This window comes from Oryza brachyantha, chromosome 3, assembly GCF_000231095.2.
Source record: "Oryza brachyantha chromosome 3, ObraRS2, whole genome shotgun sequence".
Lineage (NCBI taxonomy): Eukaryota > Viridiplantae > Streptophyta > Magnoliopsida > Poales > Poaceae > Oryza > Oryza brachyantha.
Window position 1 is genome coordinate 25834882 of NC_023165.2, and position 26911 is coordinate 25861792.

Below are 26911 nucleotides of genomic sequence, written 5' to 3' on the forward strand. Positions count from 1 at the left end.
ATGGGGTGTCGTTTGACTTCATAGCTCGTCTACGTACCGTAAGACAAATCTTTTAAGTTTAATTAATATTAGGCTTAAAGGATTTGTCTCACGATTTCTTCCTAGCTGTGCAATTAGTTATTATTTTCATCTATATTGAATGCTCAATTTAAGTGTCTAAAGATTTGATGTGATATTTTTAGAAAAAGATTTTGAGAACTACCCGGGAAGAGAAAAGTTCGCATGTATTTTGGTCTCACTCTGACCAGTAGTGTAGTTAATGGGATCATATCTGGATGGGATAAATTATAAAACCCTCTGCTTTATATTACAAATTTATCCATGTATCAATATAAGTATATATGTTTAGATTTATTAGCATCTATGCATCCAGGCAAGAAAAGAAAAAAGTCTTATTGTGATTTGACTTTTTATCTTTATGACCTTAGGTGAGCTCTAACGAGCACGAATTTAAACCAAAAAGAATACGAATTAGGTTGGAACTCGGAAGGTTGATTAAGGCGGGAGGGAAAAATAAGAGAAGTTAAAAGTAACCGGTGCGAAAAGCATAATAACATATTATTATTATATGATTAACAAATAATTAGCTATGAAAAACTTAAAAGAGGATTGATATAAATTTTGAAATGAGCTTTTCTACATAAAATTTTCGTAAAAATATTTAAAAGTTTAGTAACCGTGTACGTGAAAAAGAAGATAATCTAGAGGGGAAAGAATGGGACTTATACTCGGTTTAGAAATGGCCATAGCGGCAGCAGCCCGGTGGTGAGCCGATGGTTCGTAGTGGATAGTGAGACAACTATCTTTATGTCATACGAGGCTAAAGTATCAGTTACACTACACTTACTAATTATATATTATATTCTAACTAAAGTTAGAGCATATTTAAGAGAATGCCAATATTTTGGTATCCAAAAATTTATATTTGATTCATCTAAAAAGATATTGGACATAAAAATTACTCACACCTTCAATAGAAATCTAAAAATAAATAACTTGTATTAGGAACTCATATTTTTGCCCCAAATTTAGAATATAATTGAGATAATTTTAGTCATGAGTAAATAATAGGAATGTATTTGGTAACCTGTTGAAGATATATTTTCTAGTCTAAAATTTGGTTTTAAAGATCAATTTTAAATATCTCTTGAAGATACTCTTATATAACAATTATGCTATATTATACTCCCTCCGTTTCTAAATGTTTGACGCCGTTAATTTTTTTTATACATATTTGATCATTTGTCTTATTCAAAAAATTTATTTAATTATTACTTATTTTTATATCATCTCGTATATTGTTAAATATATTTTTATGCATATATATAATTTTAGATATTTAATAAATTTTTTAAATAAAATAAATAGTCAAACGTATATAAAAAGTTAGTAACGTGTAACATTGAGGGATGGAGGTAGGATATTATATGGCTGTCTCTTCGGCTTGAAGAGGAGGCGAGGGCGAATTGCGGCCAATTCGGTGGACGACAGGATGAGCTTGGATCTCGATCCACAACCGCTCTTTTCCACTCCTGCTCGCTCTCACGCACGCGGCAGCAGACAACCCACAGGAGACACGACGCCGTCTACGAGCTCATCTCGTGACTGGTTCGAAAAAAACCGCTATATTTATAAAAAAATAATTAATAAAATTTTTATATACCTGTTAATAACGATCTAAAATTTAAATTAAAAAAATATAATATAATGAAAAAACTTTAAAATCAAACTCAAATTTAAAATTAAAAATGCAGCTTATAGACGTAAACAACAGTAAAAAAATGGGCGTACCTTGCTCCCGCCTGCCTACCACAAGCAGTTTTTTTAGCATACACGTGTATGTACACCCGTTGTTTACATGTCATCTAAATAGTCATTAGAAATATGAAATAATTTGACAAGATAGTTTAATATGAGTTATATCACTCCATCAACGTGCAAGTTTAAATTTAACTTCTATATGTTGTAGCAAAAATAACAAAAACAATTATAAATATAAGTATACTTGGTTTCAGTTTTGTTTGTTTTATTGCTACAACCTGTAGAAGTTAAATATATAACTCATATTAGTCTATTTATCAAATTTTTTTATATTTTTTATGACTATGTAGAGGATAAGCACATAGATACGCTAAAAACTGCCCCCTTCATGCTTGCCTGCTCGCAACCTGCCAATCACGCCAACTCCACCACGCAGGTGCAGCGAGACCCGTGCATGCAGCGAGCGTCGCCTCTCCACGCAGGCGTCAGCGATGGCGTCTGCAAGAGATGTGTGTGCGTGCTGGATTGCTCCGCAAGATCTGATCCGTTTCGCGCGCCTAGCTTTCTTCCTTCTAGAAGCGCAGGAGCTGGAGCTCGATCGGTATAAATGGCGGCGCGCCGGCGTCATGCCAGAGTCGCACCACCACAGACACGGATAGCAGCAATCAAACGTGAGCTCGATCGGATCAGCTAGCTATGGATAACGCAGCCATTGCCATCCTCTCCATCGCCATCCTCTTCTTGCTCCACTACTGCCTGGTGGGCCGCCGCGGCGGCGATGGCGGGAGCAAGGCGGCGCGGATGCCGCCGGGGCCGCCGGCCGTCCCGGTGCTGGGACACCTCCACCTCGTCAAGAAGCCGATGCACGTCACCATGTCCCGCCTCGCCGAGCGGTACGGGCCGGTGTTCTCTCTGCGCCTCGGGTCTCGCCGCGCGGTGGTGGTCTCGTCGCCGGAGTGCGCCAGGGAGTGCTTCACCGAGCACGACGTGACCTTCGCCAACCGGCCCCGGTTCGAGTCTCAGCTGCTGGTTTCGTTCAACGGTGCCGCGCTCGCCACGGCCAGCTACGGCGCGCACTGGCGCAACCTGCGCCGGATCGTCACCGTCCAGCTGCTCTCCGCGCACCGCGTCAGCCTCATGTCGGGGCTCATCGCCGGCGAGGTGCGCGCCATGGTGCGGCGGATGTACCGCGCGGCAGCCGCGTCTCAAGGCGGCGCCGCGAAGATCCAGCTGAAGCGGAGGCTGTTCGAGCTCTCCCTCAGCGTGCTCATGGAGACCATCGCCCAGACCAAGGCGACCCGCCCCGAGACGGACCCGGACACGGACATGTCCGTGGAAGCGCAGGAGTTCAAGCAGGTCGTCGACGAGATCATCCCGCACCTCGGCGCGGCCAACCTGTGGGACTACCTGCCGGCGCTGCGGTGGTTCGACGTGTTCGGCGTCAAGAACAAGATCCTCGCCGCAGTAAGCCGGAGAGACGCGTTCCTTCGCCGTCTGATCGACGCGGAGCGGCGGAGGCTGGACGACGGCAACGAGAGCGAGAGCGAGAGCGAGAAGAAGAGCATGATTGCCGTGCTGCTCACTCTGCAGAAGACTGAGCCAGAGATCTACACTGAAAATATGATCACGGCTCTTTGTGCGGTGAGTTCATCGTCTAATGTTTACCATCTTTTCCACTTTTTTGTGTTAACTGAATTCACTGATTGGTACACAGTAGAGCTTATCCATCTGCCGATTGAATTCACTTTCTTACTTATTAAAACACCTATTAGCCTCATAATTAGTATTTAACAATCAGTAACCCTTTTACTGTATTATCGTTTATCTCCATAATCACAAGTGTTCAACTATCACTAGCAAGCTAGATTATTCAGCATGCAAGCCATTGTTAGTTGAGACTAGAGATTACTGTGTCATCACAGACTGTATTGTCCAACTTTTTTCCTCGAAAATTCACCAAACTATTGTGACTATTAGAGCAAGTTCAATAGCATGGTAAACTATTAGCTCCAATTTATCTATAGTTAATCTAATAGTAAATTTATACAATAGTTACCTACAAAGCATCAATACATAGTCTTACATGTCATTAACACATTTTATCTTAGAGTCCGTGTGCTATAAATTAATAGTCCACGTCTCTTCTCTTATCTCTTTAAAATATGCTTATTAGCTGGCTTATAGCTTTGCTATTGTACCTGCTCTGACATGGCCCATACAGAAAATGAATAAATTTAAATTACAATCTCTTTTTCTCTCATCATGCAGAACCTGTTCGGGGCAGGAACAGAGACAACCTCAACGACGACAGAATGGGCCATGTCACTGCTGCTGAACCACCCCGAGACGCTCAAGAAGGCACAGGCAGAGATCGACGCATCCGTCGGCAGCTCCCGCCTGATCGATGCCGACGACGTGCCGCGCCTCGCCTACCTCCAGTGCGTCGTCAGGGAGACGCTCCGCCTGTGCCCCGCCGCGCCGATGCTCCTCCCCCACGAGTCGTCTGCCGACTGCAAGGTCGGCGGCTACAACGTGCCCCGCGGCACGATGCTACTCGTCAACGCGTACGCCGTCCACCGCGACCCGGCGGCGTGGGAGGAGCCGGAGAGGTTCATGCCGGAGAGGTTCGAAGGCGGCCGGTGCGACGCGCTGCTCCTGATGCCGTTCGGGATGGGGAGGCGGCGGTGCCCCGGCGAGACGCTGGCACTGCGCACGGTGGCGCTGGTGCTGGGGACGCTGATCCAGTGCTTCGACTGGGAGAGAGTCGGCGGCGCGAAGGTCGACATGGCTGCAGGCGGCGGGCTCACCATGCCGAAGCTCGTGCCTTTGGAGGCCATGTGTAGGCCTCGGGATGCCATGGGTGGTGTTCTTCAGGGACTCCTATAAATGTTCTGGCGTTGCCAGTATTTTCCGGATGAACGCATGTACAAAAGTAATACTTTTTACTAAGGTACTAAAAATTTTGATAATAAAAAAACTCATAAAACTATGTCGTAATAAACTTATCGTGTTGTTAGAATATAAATTACACATATTTTATAGAGTACCAGGAGTGTAGGAAGAGAGTGGCTTCATTAGCATTAGCTCTTTGAGAGGTGTGCTTTAGTGAGGGATCAGTTTGTATTCAAGTGAAACAATCCTGTATAAAGTATAATTATATTGCCATGTATTTCGGCTTCATATTATAATTGTGTGGTATGCTTATTGAAATACTAAAACAGTTCATATTGGAGAACAAAATTACCATGCCCTTGTAATCGCTTTTGTAGCCGGTAATTGGCGTAGTTCAGAGAACTGATATATGTATTTTTGTGCAAAAACTATTTCAGCACCTTCTACACGTCAAATGCCAGTAAACCGTTTCTTTTAGCGAAGTAAACCGGTTCATTTCCCCCCTTGTTTGGAAGCAGATAGCAGAAATGTAGCCCACCTAAGCATTCGGCCTGGAAAAATCCAACCCCACGGCCCACAGGCCCAGCCCGCCAATTCCAATCGTTTAGCCTACTTTGCACGCATTAAGGGGTTCTGAAAAGAAAACCCCAGCCCTGGACTAAGGGAGGGGTGGCAGTGGATTTAAATTTAAATTTATTAGATTTTAATTTGAATTCTAAACCACGTTTTAGGGTTTTTTATCGTACTTTATTTTCCAACCCTAGTTTTTAGATCGTTAAAACATGTATATATAATTTTATTCACAAATTATTTTTCACTAAAAAAAATGTAGTTGGCATTTTCCCAAACAACCACCCCCCTCGTTTATTTCCTCCGACAAACGGCAGAAGCTGCCCAGCTTTTTACACAAAGCTTGAAGTGAGTACTTGCTGGGTTAGTGGTCCTTTGCAAATACACATGAAATTTTTTATTTTTATTTTATTTTTTAATCTTAGCTTTTAGATTGCTAAAAGTACATATATAATTTTTTTTTCACACACATAAAAAACAGTTGATTTTTGTTTTAAAAAGCTAAAAGATGACCCAACAAAATCGTGAAGAGATGGTGTCGCCAATAGGTGTGATGATGGCCGAGCTAAATGTCTGGTGCCAATGTCATTTTAGTCATCTTATATATTTTATCTCCAAATTGGCTGGAAATGACAAAAAAATTGCAAATTGTCTTGCAACAGAGAAACTGTGTTTTTTTGGTTGTTGTATGTGTGTGTCCATGACCAAACTAGCGATGCTGTTCGTGCTCTCGCATAGCGAGGGCGATGGTGATGGTGAGCAAAAGAGCATGATTTCCGTGTTGCTTGCTCTTCAGAAGACAGAACTCGACGTCTACACGGATACTGTGATCAGGGCTTTGTACAGTGAGAAGTACTACTATTAAATCATCCATTTTTTTCTCTTCATATGGTTCCCGTAAAATAATGCTCATTTGGATTTTTCTTACAAACTACACAATCTAATTTGCCCTTCTTTTCTCGTTTTGTGAAGAGCTTGTCAGTGCTGGAACTGAGACTACGGCCGCGTTCTTCCTCCCCCTTACGGATCCAAAATCCCTTATTTTTTGTACGCACCTTCCCGAGCTGCTAAACCGTATATTTTTATAAAAATTTTTTTTATAGAAATGTTGTTTTAAAAAAATCATATTACTCTATTTTATATTTTATATAATTAATAATTAATTAATCATATACTTTATTACGTTTCTGCACCGAATTACTAACCCTCACCGAACGCATCTTACATCAACCACGGTAGAATGGGCAAGGGCAACGTCACTTGTACTGAACCATCCCGAGACACTCAAGAAAGCTCAAGTTGAAATACACTCATTTGTCGAAAACTACCGGGTGATCACCGCGGATGATATGCCACGTCTTAGCTATCTCCAATGCATCATCAGGGAGACGCTTCGCCTATACCCTGCACTACCCCCGATACTACCTCATGAATCATCTATGGATTGCAATGCTGGTGGCTACAACATCTTGAGCGAAACGATGTTGCTTTGCAATGTGGTCGCCATTCATAGGGAGCCGACTATTTGGGAGGAACCAGAGATGTATATGCCAGCAAGGTTTGAAGGTGGCACATGCGATGGATTGATCATGACGTCATTCAGGATGGGGAGACACTGGCCTTGCGAACAGTTACGTTGGTGTTGGGCACACTGATCCATTGCGACTGGGAAATACTACATCTTTAACGTAAGATGTTTGATTTTTTTACGATCATTTATTTTATTTAAAATTTTTATACTAATATAAAAATGATAAGTTGTGCTTAAAGTTCTTTTGATAATAAAACAAATCATAAACAAAATAAATGATATTTCCATAATTTTTTTAAATAAGATAAGTAAAAATATCAAACATCTTATATTATGAAATAGAGGGAGTAGTTAATAGCACGGAGATCGATACGACTGAAGGTTGGAGGGGGGGGTGTTCAGGATTGTTCGATTGGAGGCCATGTGCAAACCACGTAGTGCCATGGCTGATGTTCTTCATATTTCATAAGTTCTTCTGAGTATTTTGGTGCTGTTGGAAGCCTGGGGTCTGCAAGATAGGGTCAAGTCATCAATCCTATGCATAGTCAACGATATTTTGATTGTAAACTACTACTAAATGTCCAATTAAACATGTGCTTTGGTACATGATCAGTTTGGACTCTATATGCAACAATCTTGTACAAAGTAAACATATTTGCTGAAATAAATTCGAATAAAATTTCAAAACACAATCCTAAAAATTCCCGACCTTCTTATCTGTTTGCAATATGTGCTCGAGTGACCTTCCCTCCATTGCCAGCTACGGGTTGACGGCAATAATAGAGCAGTCTTGACCGAATAAGATTCGAGAGAGTGGAGACCGAATAAGATTTGAAAATATTGATAAATTACATACTTATATTAAATAATAACAAGTTATATTTTTTCAATGATATATGAAGCTTAGTTTAATAGGTTTTTATGTTCTGATCAATATTTGTCACTACATTCGTTTCGATTTATATTTATTCCATATCTGTGTTCGATAATATTCAATTACATTTTCAAATCCGAGTTTCCGATTCCGATTTCGATTCTGAAAAAGAATATGAAAACGGATGATAGAGCTAGTTTTCAACTATATTCGATCCATTTTCATCCCTAGAGATGAGGGCGAATCGTGGCAAATTTGGTGATCTCGATCCCCAACCGCTCTTTCCACTCCCGCTCGCCCTCACGCACGCGGAAGCAGACAACCCAATTCAAAATTTTTTTATTAAATAAACCCTTTTAGCAAGTATTTTTATTACTAAACCACTGGACAAATTTTTTTCAAAACTGAACCTTTTGACCACTCTAGTATAGGTGACGTGGCAAGACAACGCTGCCACGCCGTCTGATCGGCATGACAATGATGTGGCAATCCGTTTCGTCACGCCAATTTTGATGGCGTGGCCAAAAGATTCATAGGTGAAAATATTTTTTCTGAAGGTTTAGTAATAAAATTATTTATTAAAAATGTTTAAAAAATAAAAAATTTTCACCCACTTCCTGCTTCCGTCTTCCTGCTTGCCTACTCGCAACCTGCCAATCTCGCCAACTTCGCGACGCAGGTGCAACGAGACCCGTACAAGCAGCGAGCGATCGCCTCCGGATGCAGGCGTCAACGATGGCGTCTGCAAGAGATGTGTGTGCGTGCTGGATTGCTCCGCAAGATCTGATCCGTTTCGCGCGCCTAGCTTTCTTCCTTCTAGAAGCACAGGAGCTGGAGCTCGATCGGTCGGTATAAATGCCGGCGCCATGCGAGAGTCACACCACCACAGAAACGGATAGCGAGCAAGCAAGCGTGAGTGAGCTTGGATGGATCAGCCAGCTATGGATAACGCAGCCATTGCCATCTTCTCCATCGCCATCCTCTTCTTGATCCACTACTGCCTGGTGGGCCAAGGCGGCGATGGCGGGAGCAAGGCGGCGCGGATGCCGCCGGGGCCGCCGGCCGTCCCGGTGCTGGGGCACCTCCACCTCGTCAAGAAGCCGATGCACGTCACCATGTCCCGCCTCGCCGAGCGCTACGGGCCGGTGTTCTCGCCGCGCGGTGGTGGTCTCGTCGCCGGAGTGCGCCAGTGAGTGCTTCACCGAGCACGACGTGACCTTCGCCAACCGGCCCCGGTTCGACTCTCAGCTGCTGGTTACGTTCAACGGCGCGGCGCTCGTCTCGTCCAGCTACGGCGCGCACTGGCGCAACCTGCGCCGGATCGTCGCCGTCCATCTGCTCTCCGCGCACCGCGTCAGCCTCATGTCGGGGCTCATCGCCGGCGAGGTGCGCGCCATGGTGCGGCGGATGTACCGCGCCGCCGCGGCGTCCCCAGGCGGCGCCGCGAAGATCCAGCTGAAGCGGAGGCTGTTCGAGCTCTCCCTCAGCGTGCTCATGGAGACCATCGCCCAGACCAAGGCGACCCGCCCCGAGACGGACCCGGACACGGACATGTCCGTGGAAGCGCAGGAGTTCAAGCAGATCCTCGACGAGATCATCCCGCACCTCAGCGCGGCCAACCTGTGGGACTACCTGCCGGCTCTGCGGTGGTTCGACGTGTTCGGCGTCAAGAACAAGATCCTCGCCGCAGTAAGCCGGAGAGACCCTTCGTCGTCTGATCGACGCGGAGCGGCGGAGGCTGGACGACGGCAACGAGAGCGAGAGCGAGAAGAAGAGCATGATTGCCGTGCTGCTCACTCTGCAGAAGACTGAGCCAGAGATCTACACTGACAAGATGATCACGGCTCTTTGTGCGGTGAGTTCTTCGTCTAACGTTTACCATCGCTTTCACATTTTGTGAGGACTGAATTCACTGATTGGTACACAGAGCTACCACTTTTTAGATGCAACGTTGTCATTTGACTTATTCAAAAATTTAGTATAAATATAAAAGATGATAAGTTATGTTTAAAGTTTTTTTACTAATAAAGCAAGTCACAAGCAAAATAAATGATATTTCTAATTTTTTTTAAATAAGACAAATAATTAAACATTATAAGCAAAAAAGTTAAACATTTTACATTATAAAATGAAGGGGTGGAACTTATTCATTTGCTGATTGATTGCCTTCGTCTATTTGACTATTTCTTGATGCAATACTTAGATAGTACTACCTCTGTCCTATAATAACTTTATTTTTCGTGACCATTTATCTTATTTTAAAAATTAGTCACAAATAAAGTATTATTTATATTTTATCATCTAGTAACAATAAAAATATTATTCACAAAAAAAATTCAAATAAGATAATAAGTCAGAATATTATATCTAAAAATAAATATATGAATTTATTTTAGGACGGATGTTATAGTAATTTTTTATCCGAAGAACTATCAATAACTGATGGTGCGCCATTTCCGTTTCACTGTCCGTGCAACTTTCTTACTTTCTAAAACACCTATTTAGTAACCCTTTTATGGTATTATCGTTTGCCATCATAATCACAAGTTTTCAACTATCAATAGCAAGCTAGATTATTCAGCATGCAAGTCATTGTCAATTGGGACTGGAGATTACCGTAGTATCACTAACTGTTGTCGGATGCAAATTTTTCCTCACAAAGTCACCATACTATTGGGACTATTACATGACCCATCCCACAAAAAAAAATCTAATTTACAATCTCTTTTCTCTCATCATGCAGAGCATGTTCACGGCAGGAACAGAGATAACCTCGACGACAACAGAATGGGCCATGTCACTGCTGCTGAACCACCCCGAGACGCTCAAGAAGCCACAGGCAGAGATCGACGCATCCGTCCGCAGCTCCCGCCTGATCGCCGCCGACAACGTGCCGCGCCTCGCCCACCTCCAGTGCGTCGTCAGGGAGACGCTCCGCCTGTGCCCCGCCGTGCCGATGCTCATGCCCCACTTGTCGTCCGCCGACTGCAAGGTCGGCGGCTACAATGTGCCCCGCGGCACGATGCTGCTCGTCAACGCGTACGCCGTCCACCGCGACCCGGCGGCGTGGGAGGAGCCGGAGAGGTTCATGCCGGAGAGGTTCGAAGGTGGCGGGTGCGACGCGCTGCTCCTGATGCCGTTCGGGATGGGGAGGCGGCGGTGCCCCGGCGAGACGCTGGCCCTGCGCACGGTGGAGCTGGTGCTGGGGACGCTGATCCAGTGCTTCGACTGGGACACAGTCGGCGGCGCGAAGGTCGACATGGCTGAAGGCGGCGGGCCCACCATGCCGAAGCTCGTGCCTTTGGAGGCCATGTGTAGGCCTCGGGATGTCATGGGTGGTGTTTTTAAGTCGGTTCGAGGGGTGAGATGGGTTAGGATTCAATCTATCTCTAATTCTGTTTAGTTGGTGGATAAATGATATGATTGGACTCAGAATAGAAATATTTCTCTTAGGTCCAGATCTAAATTATCTCACCAAAACAGTGGATGGATTTATCCTAGAACGGTTCGACGATGCCAGTGTTTATATTGTTTGCTGATGTATCATTTGATGTTGTTTAACCAGTGAATTTATTTATGATGAAACACAAATTGAGATCAAGTTTGTTGCACTGCATGTGCATATATAATATTTATTGTGAAAAGTCCATTTTATTTTATTAAAATTATTTAAAATATTTTAAATGTATAACTACGCATTTAATTACTTTAAATTATTCACATATTAATCCTATTATTCAATATATTATTTTGAATATGGGAGATAACCTCACCCACTCATTGTGGAGAGGTAATCAGATACAACCATTCCACATTCATCTCTTGAACCAAACAAGTGATGGGTTCGTTCTATCACATCTCATCCCTTCAACCAAAAAAAAAAAACATGGTCCAACTCATCTCTTCAACCAAACATAAAATAGAACTAACTTATCCTACAATACAAAACAGGGATGGATTCAACCCCTCCCACCTAATCTACGAAGCAAACACATCGTAGGTGTTTTGGCGTTGCTAGTGTTTTCAGGTTGAACCAAACTATATAAAGTAGGACCTTTTACTATTCTTAAAAAGTAATGTTAGATTATGCCTTATACATACAAGTTCTAGTCTAATTGTAATACTAATCCTAATAATAGTACTAGTACTATACATAGGCCACCCTTGTACCTGTAATCTCATACTGTTGTTAGTGGATTGTCTCCCGTGTTTTTTTTCTCTCTATCGCAGAGGGATTTTTCTACATTAAATCATGTCTCTTGATCCATTATTCCTAACAAATAACTTGAGTTAAAAAAATAATGTAAAATTCTGATGGTAAAAAAGCTCATAAAACTATGTCGTAATAAACTTCTCGTGTTATTGAAATTGTAAATTACACATATTTTGTAGAAGAGTACGAAGAGAATGACTTCGCTAGTATTAGCTCTTTGAGGGCATTCCTAATCCAATGACTAGGAAGGTGCCCATAACATTAAATAAGTTGCTATCTAGGATAAAAAATGACGTGGCAAGTGAATAAATGAGGAAAGAGAATAAAACCATGTTTTGCATGAGACATGTTTTCTGCATAACATCCAAGATATCATGTGAGATAAGTAGCATTAAATTAAAGTATGGAATAGTGGTGTTTGCATTGGAAGAGTAGTGTCTAGTACTAGTTTCTTGATAATGGGGAGTTTATGGAATATATAGTGTTATGGGTTAGGAATGCTCTGAGAGATGTGCTCTGGTGAGGGATCCGTTTGTATTCAAGTGGAACAATCCTGTAGAAACTATAATTATATCGCCATGCATTTCGGTTTCATATTACTTGTGTGATATGCTTATTGAAATATTAAAACAGTCGATAGAGGAGAACAAAAAATTTACCATGCCCTTGTAATCGCTTTTGTAGCCGGTAATTGGCGTAGTTTAGAGGAGTGATATATATGTATTTTTGAACAAAAACTATTTCAGCACCTTCTACACGTCAAATTAAAGATATTAGATTTTACACTAGAAAATATATTTATAATATGTACTGATACTTTTAAAGATGGTAAAATTTCCCTCTTTCACGGACCACGGATGCATGCAACGCCAAGTTACCAACTAAGAGCAAATCTAACAGCTCATGTATATGTGATTATCTATATGGCCATTTGGATACCCATCTAAAAATGATTCTCCATCCATTACACCATCATCTATATTTATTTTATTAATATTTTACAGCCACCCACTCTCATATTGATATTACTCTCTCATCTTGTAATTGAATGTTAAAATATGTATTTATTTTATTAATATTTTGCAGCCACCCCCTCTTATGTTGATATTACTCTCTCACCTCGTAATTGAATGCTAAATATGCACAGAGGAGAGAGAACATCCAAATTTAGATGACATCTCTCTAATTTGGATAACCATCTATTTTTGCATGATAGGATACCTATTTTTTCTTTTATATCATCTATTTTCAATATGGATGATGGGATACATGAGTTGTTGGCTTTGCTCTAAGCGATTCGACCAAATGTTGACTGATATGGGTTGTGCCCTACACTCTCTAACTGTGCTTAACAAATAACCAGAGCCCATCCTTTCAACAAATTGGTTGCTCAGAAATATGTGTGTTTACTGGATCAACAAGTAATCTGTGCAAGCAGGGACAGATTCAACGTGGGGGCTCTAGCCCTCCTACACGCTGAATCTCCCCGTAGAAAATAAGTGTGAGAGAAGAGGAGGGGAAGAAGAGGGAGCTGGAGTAAGCCCAAGCCTCACACGTTGGATCTGTCCCTTGTGTGCAAGAAAATTGGGAATGAAATCTGGGGGAATTTTCATTTCAGAACCCCTCAATGCGTGCAAAGTAGGCTAAACGATTGGAATCGGCGGGCTGGGCCTGTGGGCCATGGCGTCAGAGTTTTCCAGGCCGAATTCCTAATTTTTTTTTCTAAAATCATCGTATTAAACCTTTGAGCATCTAAGTGAACCATTAAATATATATGAACATTAAAGCTAATTACACAGTTATGGAGTAAATCGTGAGACGAATATTTTAAGCCTAATTAGAACGTGATTAGCCATAAGTGCTACAATAACCAACATGTGCTAATGACGAATTAATTATACTCAAAAGATTCGTCTCGCGGTTTCCAGACGGAATCTGAAATTTGTTTTATAATTAAACTACGTTTAATACTTCAAATGTGTGTCTAAAGATTTGATGGGATGTTTTTGCAAATGTTTTTTTTGCAAACTAAACAAGACAAGGTGGGCTATATTTCTGTTGTCTGCTTCCAAACAAGGGGGAAAATGAACCGGTTTACTTCGCTAAAAGAAACGGTTTAGTAGCATTTGACGTGTAGAAGGTGCTGAAAATAGTCTTTGCACACAAATAAATATATATCACTCTTCTGAACTACGCCTATTACCGGCTACAAAAGCGATTACAAGGGCGTGGTTAATTTGTTCTCCTCTGTTGACTGTTTTAGTATTTCAATAAGTACACAAGGGCACCACCCAAGTAATATTATGAAACCGAAATACATGCGTGTATAATTATACTTTATACAGGATTATTCCACATGGATACAAGCTGATCACTCGGTAAAGCACACCTCTCAAAGAGCGAATACTAGCGAAAGCCATTCTCTCCCTATACTCCTAGGCCGCGTTCGGCTTACCATACAATATCTCACACAGAAAATATTGTAATATATTAATACATAATTAATTAATTAATAATTATAAAAACTGTAAAATAGATTAATATGATTTTTAAAGTAACCTTCCTATAAAGAATTTTCGTAAAAAAATATATCTTTTAGTAGTTCGAGAAACATGTATGTGAAAAACGAGACAATCAGAGTTAGGAAGAAAGAGGAAAGAACGCAGCCCTAGCACTCCTCCCCAAAATATGTGTAATTTATATTCCAATAGCATGAGAAGTTTATTGCGACATAGTTTTATCGGTTTTTATTATTTTTAAAATAGTATCTCGAGGTATCACGTAAAAATTTAATATTTTTAGGTACTACCGAAATTATACACTAAAACTTTTGATATCTCAAGTTAATGTACGGTAAAAAGCCCTAGTAGTTTAATATAGTTTTTACATGCGTTCATCCCGAATATGCTAACAACGTCAGAACATTTATAGGAGCCCCTGAAGAACACCACCCATGGCATCCCGAGGCCTACACATGGCCTCCAAAGGCACGAGCTTCGGCATGGTGGGCCCGCCGCCTTCAGCCATGTCGACCTTCGCGCCGCCGACTGTGTCCCAGTCGAAGCACTGGATCAGCGTTCCCAGCACCAGTTCCACCGTGCGCAGGGCCAGCGTCTCGCCGGGGCAACGCCGCCTCCCCATCCCGAACGGCATCAGGAGCAGCGCGTCGCACCCGCCGCCTTCGAACCTCTCCGGCCAGAACCTCTCCGGCTCTTCCCACGCCGCCGGGTCGCGGTGGACGGCGTACGCGTTGACGAGCAGCATCGTGCCGCGGGGCACGTTGTAGCCGCCGACCTCGCAGTCGGCGGACGACTCGTGGGGGAGGAGCATCGGCGCGGCGGGGCACAGGCGGAGCGTCTCCCTGACGACGCACTGGAGGTAGGCGAGGCGCGGCACGTCGTCGGCGGCGATCAGGCGGGAGCTGCCGACGGATGCGTCGATCTCTGCCTGTGCCTTCTTTAGCGTCTCGGGGTGGTTCAGCAGCAGTGACATGGCCCATTCTGTTGTCGTTGAGGTTGTCTCTGTTCCTGCCCCGAACAGGTTCTGCATGATGAGAGAAAAAGAGATCGTAAATTAGTTTTTTTTTTTTGTGGTATGAGTCATGTAATAGTCCCAATAGTATGGTGACTTTTTGAGGAAAAAAATTGGAAAGAGAAAAAATTATGTGTGGCATCCGACAACAGTCAGTGATACTACGGTAATCTCCAGCCCCAATTGACAATGACTTGCATGCTGAATAATCTAGCTTGCTAGTGATAGTTGAAAACTTGTGATTATGATGACAAACGATAATACAGTAAAAGGGTTACTAAATAGGTGTTTTAGAAAGTAAGAAAGTTGCACGGACAGTGAAACGGAAATGGTGCACCATGCCCATCAATTATTGATGGTTCTTCAGATAAAAAAAATACTAGTATATAGTATTGCATCAAGAAATAGTCAAATAGATGAAGGCAATCAATCGGCAGATGGATAAGTTGTACTGTGTACCAATCAGTGAATTCAGTCCTCACAATTCACAAAAAGTGAAAACGATGGTAAACGTCAGACGAAGAACTCACCGCACAAAGAGCCGTGATCATATTGTCAGTGTAGATCTCTGGCTCAGTCTTCTGCAGAGTGAGCAGCACGGCAATCATGCTTTTCTTCTCGCTTTCGTTGCCGTCGTACAGCCTCCGCCGCTCCGCGTCGATCAGACGGCGAAGGAACGCGTCTCTCCGGCTTACTGCGGCGAGGATCTTGTTCTTGACACCGAACACGTCGAACCACCGCAGAGCCGGCAGGTAGTCCCACAGGTTGGCCGCGCCGAGGTGCGGGATGATCTCGTCGACGACCTGTTTGAACTCCTGCGCTTCCACGGACATGTCCGTGTCCGGGTCCGTCTCGGGGCGGGTCGCCTTGGTCTGGGCGATGGTCTCCATGAGCACGCTGAGGGAGAGCTCGAACAGCCTCCGCTTCAGCTGGATCTTCGCGGCGCCGCCTGGGGACGCCGCGGCGGCGCGGTACATCCGCCGCACCATGGCGCGCACCTCGCCGGCGATGAGCCCCGACATGAGGCTGACGCGGTGCGCGGAGAGCAGATGGACGGCGACGATCCGGCGCAGGTTGCGCCAGTGCGCGCCGTAGCTGGACGCGATGAGCGCGGCGCCGTTGAACGAAATCAGCAGCCGAGACTCGAACCGGGGCCGGTTGGCGAAGGTCACGTCGTGCTCGGTGAAGCACTCCCTGGCGCACTCCGGCGACGAGACCACCACCGCGCGGCGAGACCCGAGGCGCAGAGAGAACACCGGCCCGTACCGCTCGGCGAGGCGGGACATGGTGACGTGCATCGGCTTCTTGACGAGGTGGAGGTGTCCCAGCACCGGGACGGCCGGCGGCCCCGGTGGCAGCCGCGCCGCCTTGCCCCCGCTCCCGCCATCACCGCCGCGGCCCACCAGGCAGTAGTGGAGCAAGAAGAGGATGGCGATGGAGAGGATGGCGATGGCTACGTTATCCATAGCTAGCTGATCCGAGCGAGCTCACACACGCTTGCTTGCTATCCTTGTCTGTGGTGGTGCGACTCCCGCATGGCGCCGCCATTTATACCGACCGATCGAGCTCCAGCTCCTGCGCTTCTAGAAGGAAGGTAGGCGCGCGAAACGGATCAGATCTTGCGGAGCAATCCAGCAGGCACACGCATCTCTTGCTAATGATAGAGCGACTAGTGTTACTTGCTACGTCGTCGAGTCAGCGGCTCTGCGCCGTGGCCGCTAGGCCCGCTATAGTCCCGGTTTAGGGAGTTTTTCTCAGCTGCTTCCGCTAGAAGCTGTCTCAAACGGTTCGTAGCTTCTGAGAAAAATTTGAAAAATGAACTAAGAATCCAAAAGTTAAAAAAGCTGGATTTAGAAACTTTCCAGATTATCAAAAACTGTCTACAAAACAATTACTTCTTATAATCGAAAGCTTTTCTAAACAGGCCAATAGCCTACAAATTAGCAAGAGACGTAGAAAAGGAGACTAGGAGAGAATGCTCTCGGAGAAGGCCGTTTGGTTGGGCTCTATGGGCTAAAGGCCCGTACTTTTGGTCGCCTCGAGGTTGAGAGGCGTCGAGTCAGCCCGTGATTCTCGGCCGAGCCCTTCGGTACGGTGCGGGTGCGGGTGCGAATGATCTGTTGTGTGCTTTCACGGACTCTCCAACCCTTTAACAGGCAGCAAAACAAAATGACATGTTACATCTAAGTATATCAAATCATAAAAATCTAACGAGGGCACACGCACTCGATAGACTTAACCGGAGACGCACTAATCTATCATCCAATCTCACATGCAGCTATCCGATCTGCACGTGCCTTATTATTTTAGCAAAATATATTGTTTGTTGCGTGAGACGTGATTTTTATTATTTGTGCCATTTGATGATATTTTTCTAATTAAATATTTGCTGTAAAAGTTAATTTAAACTCATGTTATGTCATAAAATAGGAAATACTATTTTTATAAAAAAATTTAGAAGTACTATTTTAGCTAAGCCCACGACAAGAATACTATTTTAACGAACCTCGTTCATGATAGCAAATAACTCCATCCGAGCTGCCCGTGTCCTTCAACGACACTTCGGTAGGCAGCTCCAACTTGGGTCCGTACTGGCGCAACCTCCGCCGGATTGCCACGGTGCAGTTCCTCTCCGCTCACCGCGTCGGCAGCATGTCCGGCGTCATCTCCGGCGAGGCGCTCGCCATGGCGCGGAGGATGTACCGCGCCGCCGCCGCCGCCGCCGCCCCCGGTGGCGTCGCGCGCGTCCATCTGAAGCGGAGGCTGTTCGAGCTCTCCCTCAGCGTCCTCATGGAAGGCATAGCTCAGACCAAGACCACGCGGCCCGAGGCGGACGCGGACACGGACATGTCCGTGGAGGCGCAGGAGTACAAGCATGTCCTCGACGAGCTCAACCCGCTGCTCGGCGCGGCCAACCGGTGGGACTACTTGCCGGCGCTCCGGTGGTTCGACGTGTTCGGCGTGCAGCGCAAGATCCTGGCCGCGGTGAACAGGAGGAACGCATTCATCCGTCGGCTCATTGACGCGGAGCGGCAGAGGTTAGACGACGACGACGACAGCCGCAGCCATGGCGAGAAAAGGAGCATGATTTCTCTGTTGCTCACTCTGCAGAAGACAGATCCAGACGTCTACACGGATAGCGTGATCACGAAACTTTGTGCAGTGAGAACCACTACTAAATTTCTCCATTTCATGTTCATATTTTCCAAGTAAATAATGTTCATCCGGATCATTATTTTTACAAACTACATAATATAATTCACGTGTTCACCTTTTCTGAAGAGTATGGAACAGAGACTACATCAACCACAATAGAATGGGCAGTGTCGCTTCTACTGAACCATCCAGACACACTCAACAAAGCACGAGCTGAAATAGACTAATTCGTTGGAAACTCTCGGTTGATCACAGCAGACGACGTGCCTCGTCTCCTATCTCCAATACATCATCAGCGAGACGTTCCGTCTCCACCCCACGGTACGTACCATTGCTGCTACCTCACGAGTCATCCGCGGATTGCAGCATCGGCGGCTACCACATCTCGAGCGGAACCATGCTGCTCGTCGACGGGGTTGCGATTCACAGGGACCCGGCGGTTTGGGTGGAGCCGGAGAGGTTCAATCAGGACAGAGAGGTTCGAGAATGGCGAGTCCGATGGGTTGCTCGTGTTGCCATTTGGGATGGGGAGGAGGAACTGCGGAAGTGTCCCGGGGAGACATTGGCATTGTGAACGGTTGGGTTGGTGCTAGGAACACTGATCCAATGCTTCGAGGGCAACTCTTCGGTACATACTACCAGTAAAAAAAAGTATTATTGTACTTTGTTAATTACTTAATTAATATTATTTTGTAATTATGTTTTTTTGCAATAAAGATCGCAATAAAAAGAACGATATTACCCTTCAAATTTTTACTATACCTGTTGGTAGTATAATTTAGTCATAGCCGTTCGATAATAATAAATCAACGGTATAGATTAAGTTCTAACACTAGTAAAATGCGGAGTCAGCATGAATTGGGAGAGAGTCGATAGAGTGGAGGTCGATATGGCTGACGGTGGGGGGCTTTCCATGCCCAAGATGACCCCGTTGGAGGCCATGTTCAAACCGCGCGAGGCCGTTCGGGGTGTTCTTCGTGAGCTTTTCTGAATATTTTGGCATAGCCAGGATCTCCAGGACAACACTTGGGGTTAGGTCATCAAGATTATGTATGGTTGATAGCGCTGTGATATGTGCATGTATGATGACATGATGTAGGGAGCGCTAGCAAGATGTTTGCTTTAGGAAGTGTTCGGTACTTGTACTCGTACATATGTTGAATAAGGCTATAAAGTATATGGATTTGCGTGCTAAACTACATTGAAGAAGAAGTTAGGAAAAAATCTTATATTTTTTTATGTTCTAATCCTCGTGATATTTGTACGAGTGAGATTCCCCTAAATCTCCACCTCGCTATGACTCTTCTCTTGAATCCATAGTAAAACTTAGTTCAAGAATGAATCTTTTCCTCGACGACAGGGTAATTGCCACCAAGGTTCAATGTCTGGTGTCCATATTACAAGCGTCAGTGCCTCAATCCTCATGGTAGTCGAGCGCTAACATGGAGGTGATTGATTTTGCCAAAGAGGCTAGCGTCGGGGACCTATTTATAAATAACTTATTTATACATATACTCTTAAAAGATTTAAAAGTATCTAAGTTATTTAACAAATAAAGTCCCCGGTGCCAAAGAGATTGACGGCGATCACTTTCATGTTAGCAACTATGGAGGCAACGGTGTTGGCGCCAACATCCTTGGCACTGAGACGTTACTTCGGAGCTAATATAGCTTATTATAAGAAATATGGTTTATTCATAGGATAATTTTTTAATCTACTCCCTCCGTCCTAGAATAAACCATTTTTTTACTTTTTACCTATATTTTTTTACTCTTCGTCTTATTCAAATTTTTTTGCGATTGATATTTTTATTTTTATTAGATGATAAATCATGAATAGTACTTTACGTGTGACTAATTTTTTTTCTAATTTCCTGAAAGTTTTTTAAATAAGACGGATGGTCAAACGTTGGACACAGAAACTGAAGAATTGATTTTTTTTAGGACAGAGAGAGTATTTATAAAATAAGTTTTTAAAAGAATAAATTATAAAAAAAATCCACGTTATATCAAACTGCATGGCGCCATGGGTGATATCCTCCTTCAGAAGCTCATCTTGTACAACGTACAAGGATTTGCTAAACTACATCTCAATGAAAAACAATGACGAAATCTTACAAATTACTTATCATTTGATCGGTTTGAGATATGTGCTCAAGTGAATTTTTCCTCTCGCTCTCCAGCGATGGCGCCGGAGCAGTCCTGACATGTTAGGATTTAGGAGAGGAGCGGGGAGCGGGTGACGAGGACACATCAATGACAACGACGACTGATATGACCTTACTGGGGATAGCATAAATTCTGCTAATTAAAATTTCAATATACTTAATGGTCTAGTAATAATCTAATATCTATGATATACTTACTGAACCCATAATCGAATATTTCAGAGTAATTTCAGAAAGGGGGTCTCATGTTTCTGAAATACAGTCTGTCAATCCACTACCCTATGTTTAAAGAGGCATAATCATTAATATATGAGCCCACTATCCATCGGTACACATCTCAACTATCATTACCAGGAAGTACACATCTCAACTATCATTACCAGGAAGGATCATGAGGAAATCAACATGAGGTTTTAATTTCTAGATACTGATGAAATCAGCAGGTGTTGCTATGATTCATTTGATTAATCCGTGAGAATTTCAGCTTGCAAAAGCAACGGTCAGCATGAGCTGGTGATCGATCAACAATTATCATGCCCGCTGGCCGCTGCGGGTCGACACTTCACATCACATATTCACATGTTATTTTTTTTTTCTGAATGAAACCAAATAGGTAGGGCTAAAACATCATGCTCCATGCCTCCATCCCGTGATCCAACATATCCAGTTCTTGGACTATACAGTATACGAGAGCAGCCATCGCTTCAGCAGACGACGTCAGGGATGGCGTATGCAAATACTGTACCGTATAGATTGTTCTAGGCTCCCTTAGTTTCGCTTCTGCAACAAATTATAAGCTAAAATTTAAATTTTAGAACTTATTGTCCATGTCTTATAAAAGGCGTAATTTTAGAATTTAAATTTGTTAGACAAAAAGTGTATTTGCGAAGTACTAGTTGTCTCATAGTTTACCTTATACTTTCTCTATTTTTTTTATATAACGCCGTTGACTTCTAGATTCACGTTTGATCATTCTTCTTATTAAAAAAATATAATTATTAGTTATTTTGTTATAATATGATTTATTATTATAGAAACTTTAATTATGCATTATAATTTTGCATAATTAGATATAAATTTTGAATAAGACGAATGATCAAACGTGATTCTAAAAGTTAATGATGTCATACATAAAAATATGGAGGGAGTATTCAAATATCTATACATTTTATCCCCGCCTATCTAACTTTATACGATCTTTTTATTCGATGATAGGCATTTAAACTCTTGCAACTAATTACCTCTGCGGTATTAGAAATACATTCATATTCGGATGGTGGGAGTAATTTTAAAGTTAAATTTATTATTTTGTTCATCGCAATTGTATTATATAGTATTTGCTTTTAAGTTGCTATAGACACATATATATATATATATATATATATATATATATATATATATTTTTTACGGATAAATTGTTTTTTGTTTACAAGTAAACCGTTTAGTTTATTTTTTGTTTCAAACAGCAACACGATCAGACCCCTGGATTCTGTAGACATATGCAGCATATCTGCCGCCTCAAACATCACTTGCGTAACCATGGATAAGGTCTGCATTGCTGTCTGCTGCATCGTCGCCCTCTTCTTCCTCGTCGACTACCTCCGGTGCCGACACGGCGGCAGGAGCGATGGAAAGAATGGGGGGACGCGGAAGCTGCCTCCGAGCCCTCCAGCCATCCCGTTCTTCGGTCACCTCCACCTCATCGAGAATCCGTTGCACGCCGCTCTGTCCCGGCTCGCCGAGCGACACGGCCCGGTCTTCTCGCTGCGGTTGGGCTCACGCAGCGCCGTCGTGGTGTCGTCGCCGGAGTGTGCCAGGGAGTGCTTCACGGAGAACGACGTGTGCTTCGCCAACCGCCCGCAGTTCCCCTCGCAGATGCCCGCGACGTTCAACGGCGCCGCGATCGGCTTCACCAACTACGGCCCTCACTGGCGCAACCTCCGCCGCATCGCCACCGTGCACCTCCTCTCCGCGCACCGCGTCAGGAACATGTCCGGGGTCGTCTCCGGCGAGGTGCGACCCATGGTGCGGAGGATGCTCCGCGCCGCCGCCCCCGGCGGCGTCGGCGTCGCGCGCGTCCAGCTGAAGCGGATGCTGTTCGAGCTCTCGCACAGCGTTCTCATGGAAGCCATAGCGCAGACCAAGGCGACTCGACCAGAGGCGGACGCAGACACGGACATGTCCGTGGAGGCCCAGGAGTTCAAGCAAGTCACCGACGAGCTCAGCCCGCTTCTCGGCGCGGCCAACCTGTGGGACTACTTGCCGGCGCTCCGGTGGTTCGACGTGTTCGGCGTGAAGAGGAAGATCCTGGCCGCGGCGAGCAAGAGGAACGCGTTCATGCGCCGGCTGATCGAAGCGGAGCGGCAGAGGATGGACGAGGACGTCGCCGGCGGCGATGGCGAGAGGAAGAGCATGATCTCAGTGATGCTCGCTCTGCAAAAGACTGAGCCAGAGGTCTACACGGATAACACGATCATGAATCTCTGTGTGGTGAGTACCGTCACCAATTGCCAAGTCTTCCCTTTTCTGTCTAGCCATGGAAATTTTTAATTTTAGATATGAATATATCGATTAAACTTTTGACTATCGATGAGTTTTAAATACTTAATTTGAAACCATAAATATGATATTCATATGTCTGTTTTCAAAAATACATCTATAATTTCGTTAAACTATTAGATGTAGTGTATAACGCTGTGATAAAAGTCACATCTAAAATACACCCCCTCCCCACACACACACCCAAAATCAGCTTTTCTATCGATTGTTATGTTCATCAAGATCATAATTTATTTTAATATTATAAAAATATGGAATATTTCTCTTGATTCAATAAAAACTTCACTCAATTGTACTGTAGTAAGCAAAACTTTTCTATCGATTGTCTGTATTGACTGTGCCGCCCCGCTCAAGCACAAAACACCCTTGCGCTCGCATGTACAGATCACTGTTTCGTGTCACGGCTTGCCTGTATATACAGGCACAGGCCGATTGATCAGTCTTGCATCCGCGCGAAAGTATACATTTTTAATATTGGTAAGATCACACCAAAGTATGCATTTTTAGATTTGAAGTTAAGAGTGTGATTTTTGTGTTCATATTTTTAGATTTGAAGTTAAGAGTGTGATTTTTGTGTTCATACCGAAAGAATGGAGTAAACTTGCAAGTAGATGCTGATCTAAAAGATTAAAACGTTGATTGATAGATAAGAGAAAAATTACTCAACAAATATATGAACCTTTTTTTTGAAAAAAAATCAAATGCCAAGTATTTTTGACCATGTGAAATATATAGTGCTTACTTGTATCACTCTTCTACAAACTTACTTGCCTTCAAATTTGGTAGACGTTTTTTTTTTTTTTGACTACCTACATGATCTCACTCACACCCCTCACACCCGTTCTCCTTTTTGTTAAGCCATTATTTGCTGCGGGAACAGATACTACAGCAATGACCATAGAATGGGCAATGTCGCTTCTATTGAACCATCCTGAGACACTCAAGAAAGCACAAGTAGAGATAGACACATATGTTGGGAACTCTCGCCTAATCAGTGTAGACGATATGCCTCATCTTATCTATCTCCAATGCATCATCAGCGAAACGCTTCGCCTGTACCCTGCGGCACCACTGCTACTTCCTCATGAATCATCCATGGATTGTAAGATCAGTGGCTACCACATCTCAAGCGGAACAATATTGCTTGTCAACGTGGTCGCCATCCATAGAGATCCAATTGTTTGGGAAGAGCCAAGTAAGTTCAAGCCAGAGAGGTTCGAGGATGGAAAGTATGATGGATTGCTCATGATACCGTTCGGGATGGGAAGGCGAAAGTGTCCTGGAGAGACGCTGGCTTTGCAGATAATTGGGTTGGTTTTGGGGACTCTGATCCAATGCTTTGATTGGGACAGACTTGATGATGCTGAGGTTGATATGACACAAGGCAGTGGACTGACCAACCCTAAGGCTGTCCCATTAGAGGCCATATGCAAACCACGCGAAGCTATGCGTGATGTTCTTCAGAAACTCTTGTGAGATATCTTGGCGATATAATTAGGTTCTGTGAGGGACAACATGCCCGTCATCCAATCTGTTTCAATCCTTTTTATGAAATTTATGTATTATATATATAGTGCATATGACTGTGTGAGAATGAATTGGTGTAGTTTTTTTAATGCTGCTTTAGTGAACCTACTAAACCAATTTTCCTCTGCATGTTCTTGAACATACATAATGGTACATCATGTTGGGGAAGTCACTGGTGTACATAAGACGTGTTGGGAGGTTAATGATCAGGTGATTTCAGCTTTTTAGTCTTCTCCATCACAACCGGATGGTGGTGTGGCCCAGTGCTTCGAATAGGAGAGACTGACTCGATGGGGTGGAGGTGGACATGGATGACTGAATGTGGTGGGCTTACCATCCCCAAGGTGGTTCTGTTGGAGACCCATGTGTTGTGTGATGCCATGGACGATGTTCTTCATAAGCTATTTGTCAGGATCTCCAAGAAGGAAGTACATGTATAACCAACCGGATGTTTGGTACTGGAGATTTAATTGGAGCGGTGCAGCCCACGTGTGGATCTAGTTGTAGAAGCTGCAATTAAACTTTCTGTGTTCTAAAACAAAATCACTGCAATTTCACATAAATATATAATAAATAATGGAAATGCTATTATTGTTGGCATAGATAAAAAGAGACAGGTATCATCGGGTAGCTCGTATAGTTCTAAAATAAACCCTAATAGTGCAGTAATGACTTCAACAGGTGGACCGCAAGTGTTGGCAACAATATTACTCTCACAAATTTGGATGAACAACTTTGGATAGAGATGGATAGCAAGCCAGCTCAGTTTATTTCGGCTCGTTATCTTATTGAGTCGGTTTTGCCTGATTCAATTAATCATTAGCCTTAACGAGCTATTAGTCTAGCCTGGCTCGGCTCGCGAGCGCTCTTGTTAAACGTGCTAGGCTTGTTAACAATCTAATATCTCTCAGTAAAATCACCTTCAATTTTATATTTATATTAACATAATAATATACAGTAACTAATAAAGAACTCACCGAAAATAATTTGGATGTAATTATAAGACTATAAAAACTAGTTAATAACCCTTAATATATGAAAATTTAATGATGGTTTTTTACTAAAGAGTTAAACGAGCGGGTCATTGAGCTAAGCTCAACTCGGCTCGACTCATCCGGACTACAGGTCTAATTTGATCCGAGTCAGGACTGAGCTTTTGCTTTTTTTTCCTCCCCTAACTCCGACTGAGAGCAGCCACCCTAATCAGGCGTGACTGAACCAAGGCATCGGCGACATAGGCTATAGATGGAACGCTTAAAAGGAAAAAAATATCAAAATTATACTTAATGTCAATATTAGTAAAGTGCTAATATACCCATCGATATTAATGAAGTACTAATATACCCTTCTAATCGATGGCTCCAAGTATCGTTCCTACCAATATTAGTATACTATACACCGAAAATGAGCTCTTGTGAGTTGAGACATCCTAGGAGTGATTGTTTGGCAGCAGCCAAACGTCATATTTTCAAATAAAAAATAATTTATAAATAAATATTTTATATACGTGTTCTTAACAATCTAAAAGCTAAAAGCTATGGTTGAAAAATAAATTTTAGTGAAAAAAAATCTCAAAATCAACCGTTGAAAATCTAAACTTTAACTTATGATAAGCAGAAACAAAAAAATTAGGGTGCTAATCTCTTGGCTAGGTAAATTACTCGATTGAGTAAACTGTAGATCGAGCCACCTAAAAAGTATTAGGCCTAGTTTTCATGCATATCCACGCCTCAACGGGGTCAATAATTTACAAGGTTTCGACTCGGTTTAATGATTCTGTAATGTTGTATATTCCGCGAATCCGTTATTTTATTAGCTCCATGTTCCTCGTGCCTCGCTTACCAGGACTATACAGGCTAATCCACATGATATGTTATAACTAATTAATTGGCTGATCATCCGTTGTTTCTGTTTCAAATGCAAATGTATCACGTATACAAAAGGGCATGTAGCGTATTAATTGGTTAGAAGGGCCCATAGCCTATTAATTGATTACAATGTCCTTAATAGCACTTGAGATTCTGAGTTCGACTTTTTTGTTAGAGTGAATATTCGGAGATAAAACTGTAAGTGATTGATGAGATAAGAAGAACGGTAAATAGTGATACAAATATTTATATAAAAATAAAA

At 43.3% G+C, this 26911-nt stretch overlaps 4 protein-coding genes and 2 pseudogenes across 4 annotated transcripts; 5 read left to right on the top strand and 1 right to left on the bottom strand.

Moving 5' to 3' along the window:
• The first annotated feature begins 2402 nt into the window (after nt 1-2402).
• Nucleotides 2403-4993, top strand: LOC102720869 (cytochrome P450 81Q32-like). Its single transcript, XM_040521535.1, has 2 exons — nt 2403-3402; nt 4030-4993. The coding sequence occupies exons 1-2, from the start codon at nt 2458-2460 to the stop codon at nt 4645-4647; spliced, it is 1563 nt and encodes a 520-aa protein (XP_040377469.1). The 5' UTR covers nt 2403-2457; the 3' UTR covers nt 4648-4993.
• A 945-nt stretch (nt 4994-5938) lies between these two features.
• On the top strand, nt 5939-6910 carry LOC107303808 (annotated as a pseudogene).
• A 1624-nt stretch (nt 6911-8534) lies between these two features.
• On the top strand, nt 8535-11073 carry LOC102706178 (annotated as a pseudogene).
• A 3582-nt stretch (nt 11074-14655) lies between these two features.
• Nucleotides 14656-16886, bottom strand: LOC102721154 (cytochrome P450 81Q32-like). The gene is made up of 2 exons (XM_040522618.1): nt 15903-16886; nt 14656-15384 (listed from the first exon to the last, which is right to left on the bottom strand). Exons 1-2 carry the CDS (start codon nt 16836-16838, stop codon nt 14767-14769), a joined length of 1554 nt encoding a protein of 517 aa, XP_040378552.1. The 5' UTR covers nt 16839-16886; the 3' UTR covers nt 14656-14766.
• A 1171-nt stretch (nt 16887-18057) lies between these two features.
• On the top strand, nt 18058-19218 carry LOC102721439 (isoflavone 3'-hydroxylase-like). Its single transcript, XM_040522547.1, has 2 exons — nt 18058-18534; nt 18655-19218. The coding sequence occupies exons 1-2, from the start codon at nt 18058-18060 to the stop codon at nt 18685-18687; spliced, it is 510 nt and encodes a 169-aa protein (XP_040378481.1). The 3' UTR covers nt 18688-19218.
• A 2984-nt stretch (nt 19219-22202) lies between these two features.
• Nucleotides 22203-25345, top strand: LOC102706460 (cytochrome P450 81Q32-like). Its single transcript, XM_006650564.3, has 2 exons — nt 22203-23185; nt 24113-25345. Exons 1-2 carry the CDS (start codon nt 22235-22237, stop codon nt 24728-24730), a joined length of 1569 nt encoding a protein of 522 aa, XP_006650627.1. The 5' UTR covers nt 22203-22234; the 3' UTR covers nt 24731-25345.
• Nucleotides 25346-26911: the final 1566 nt, after the last annotated feature.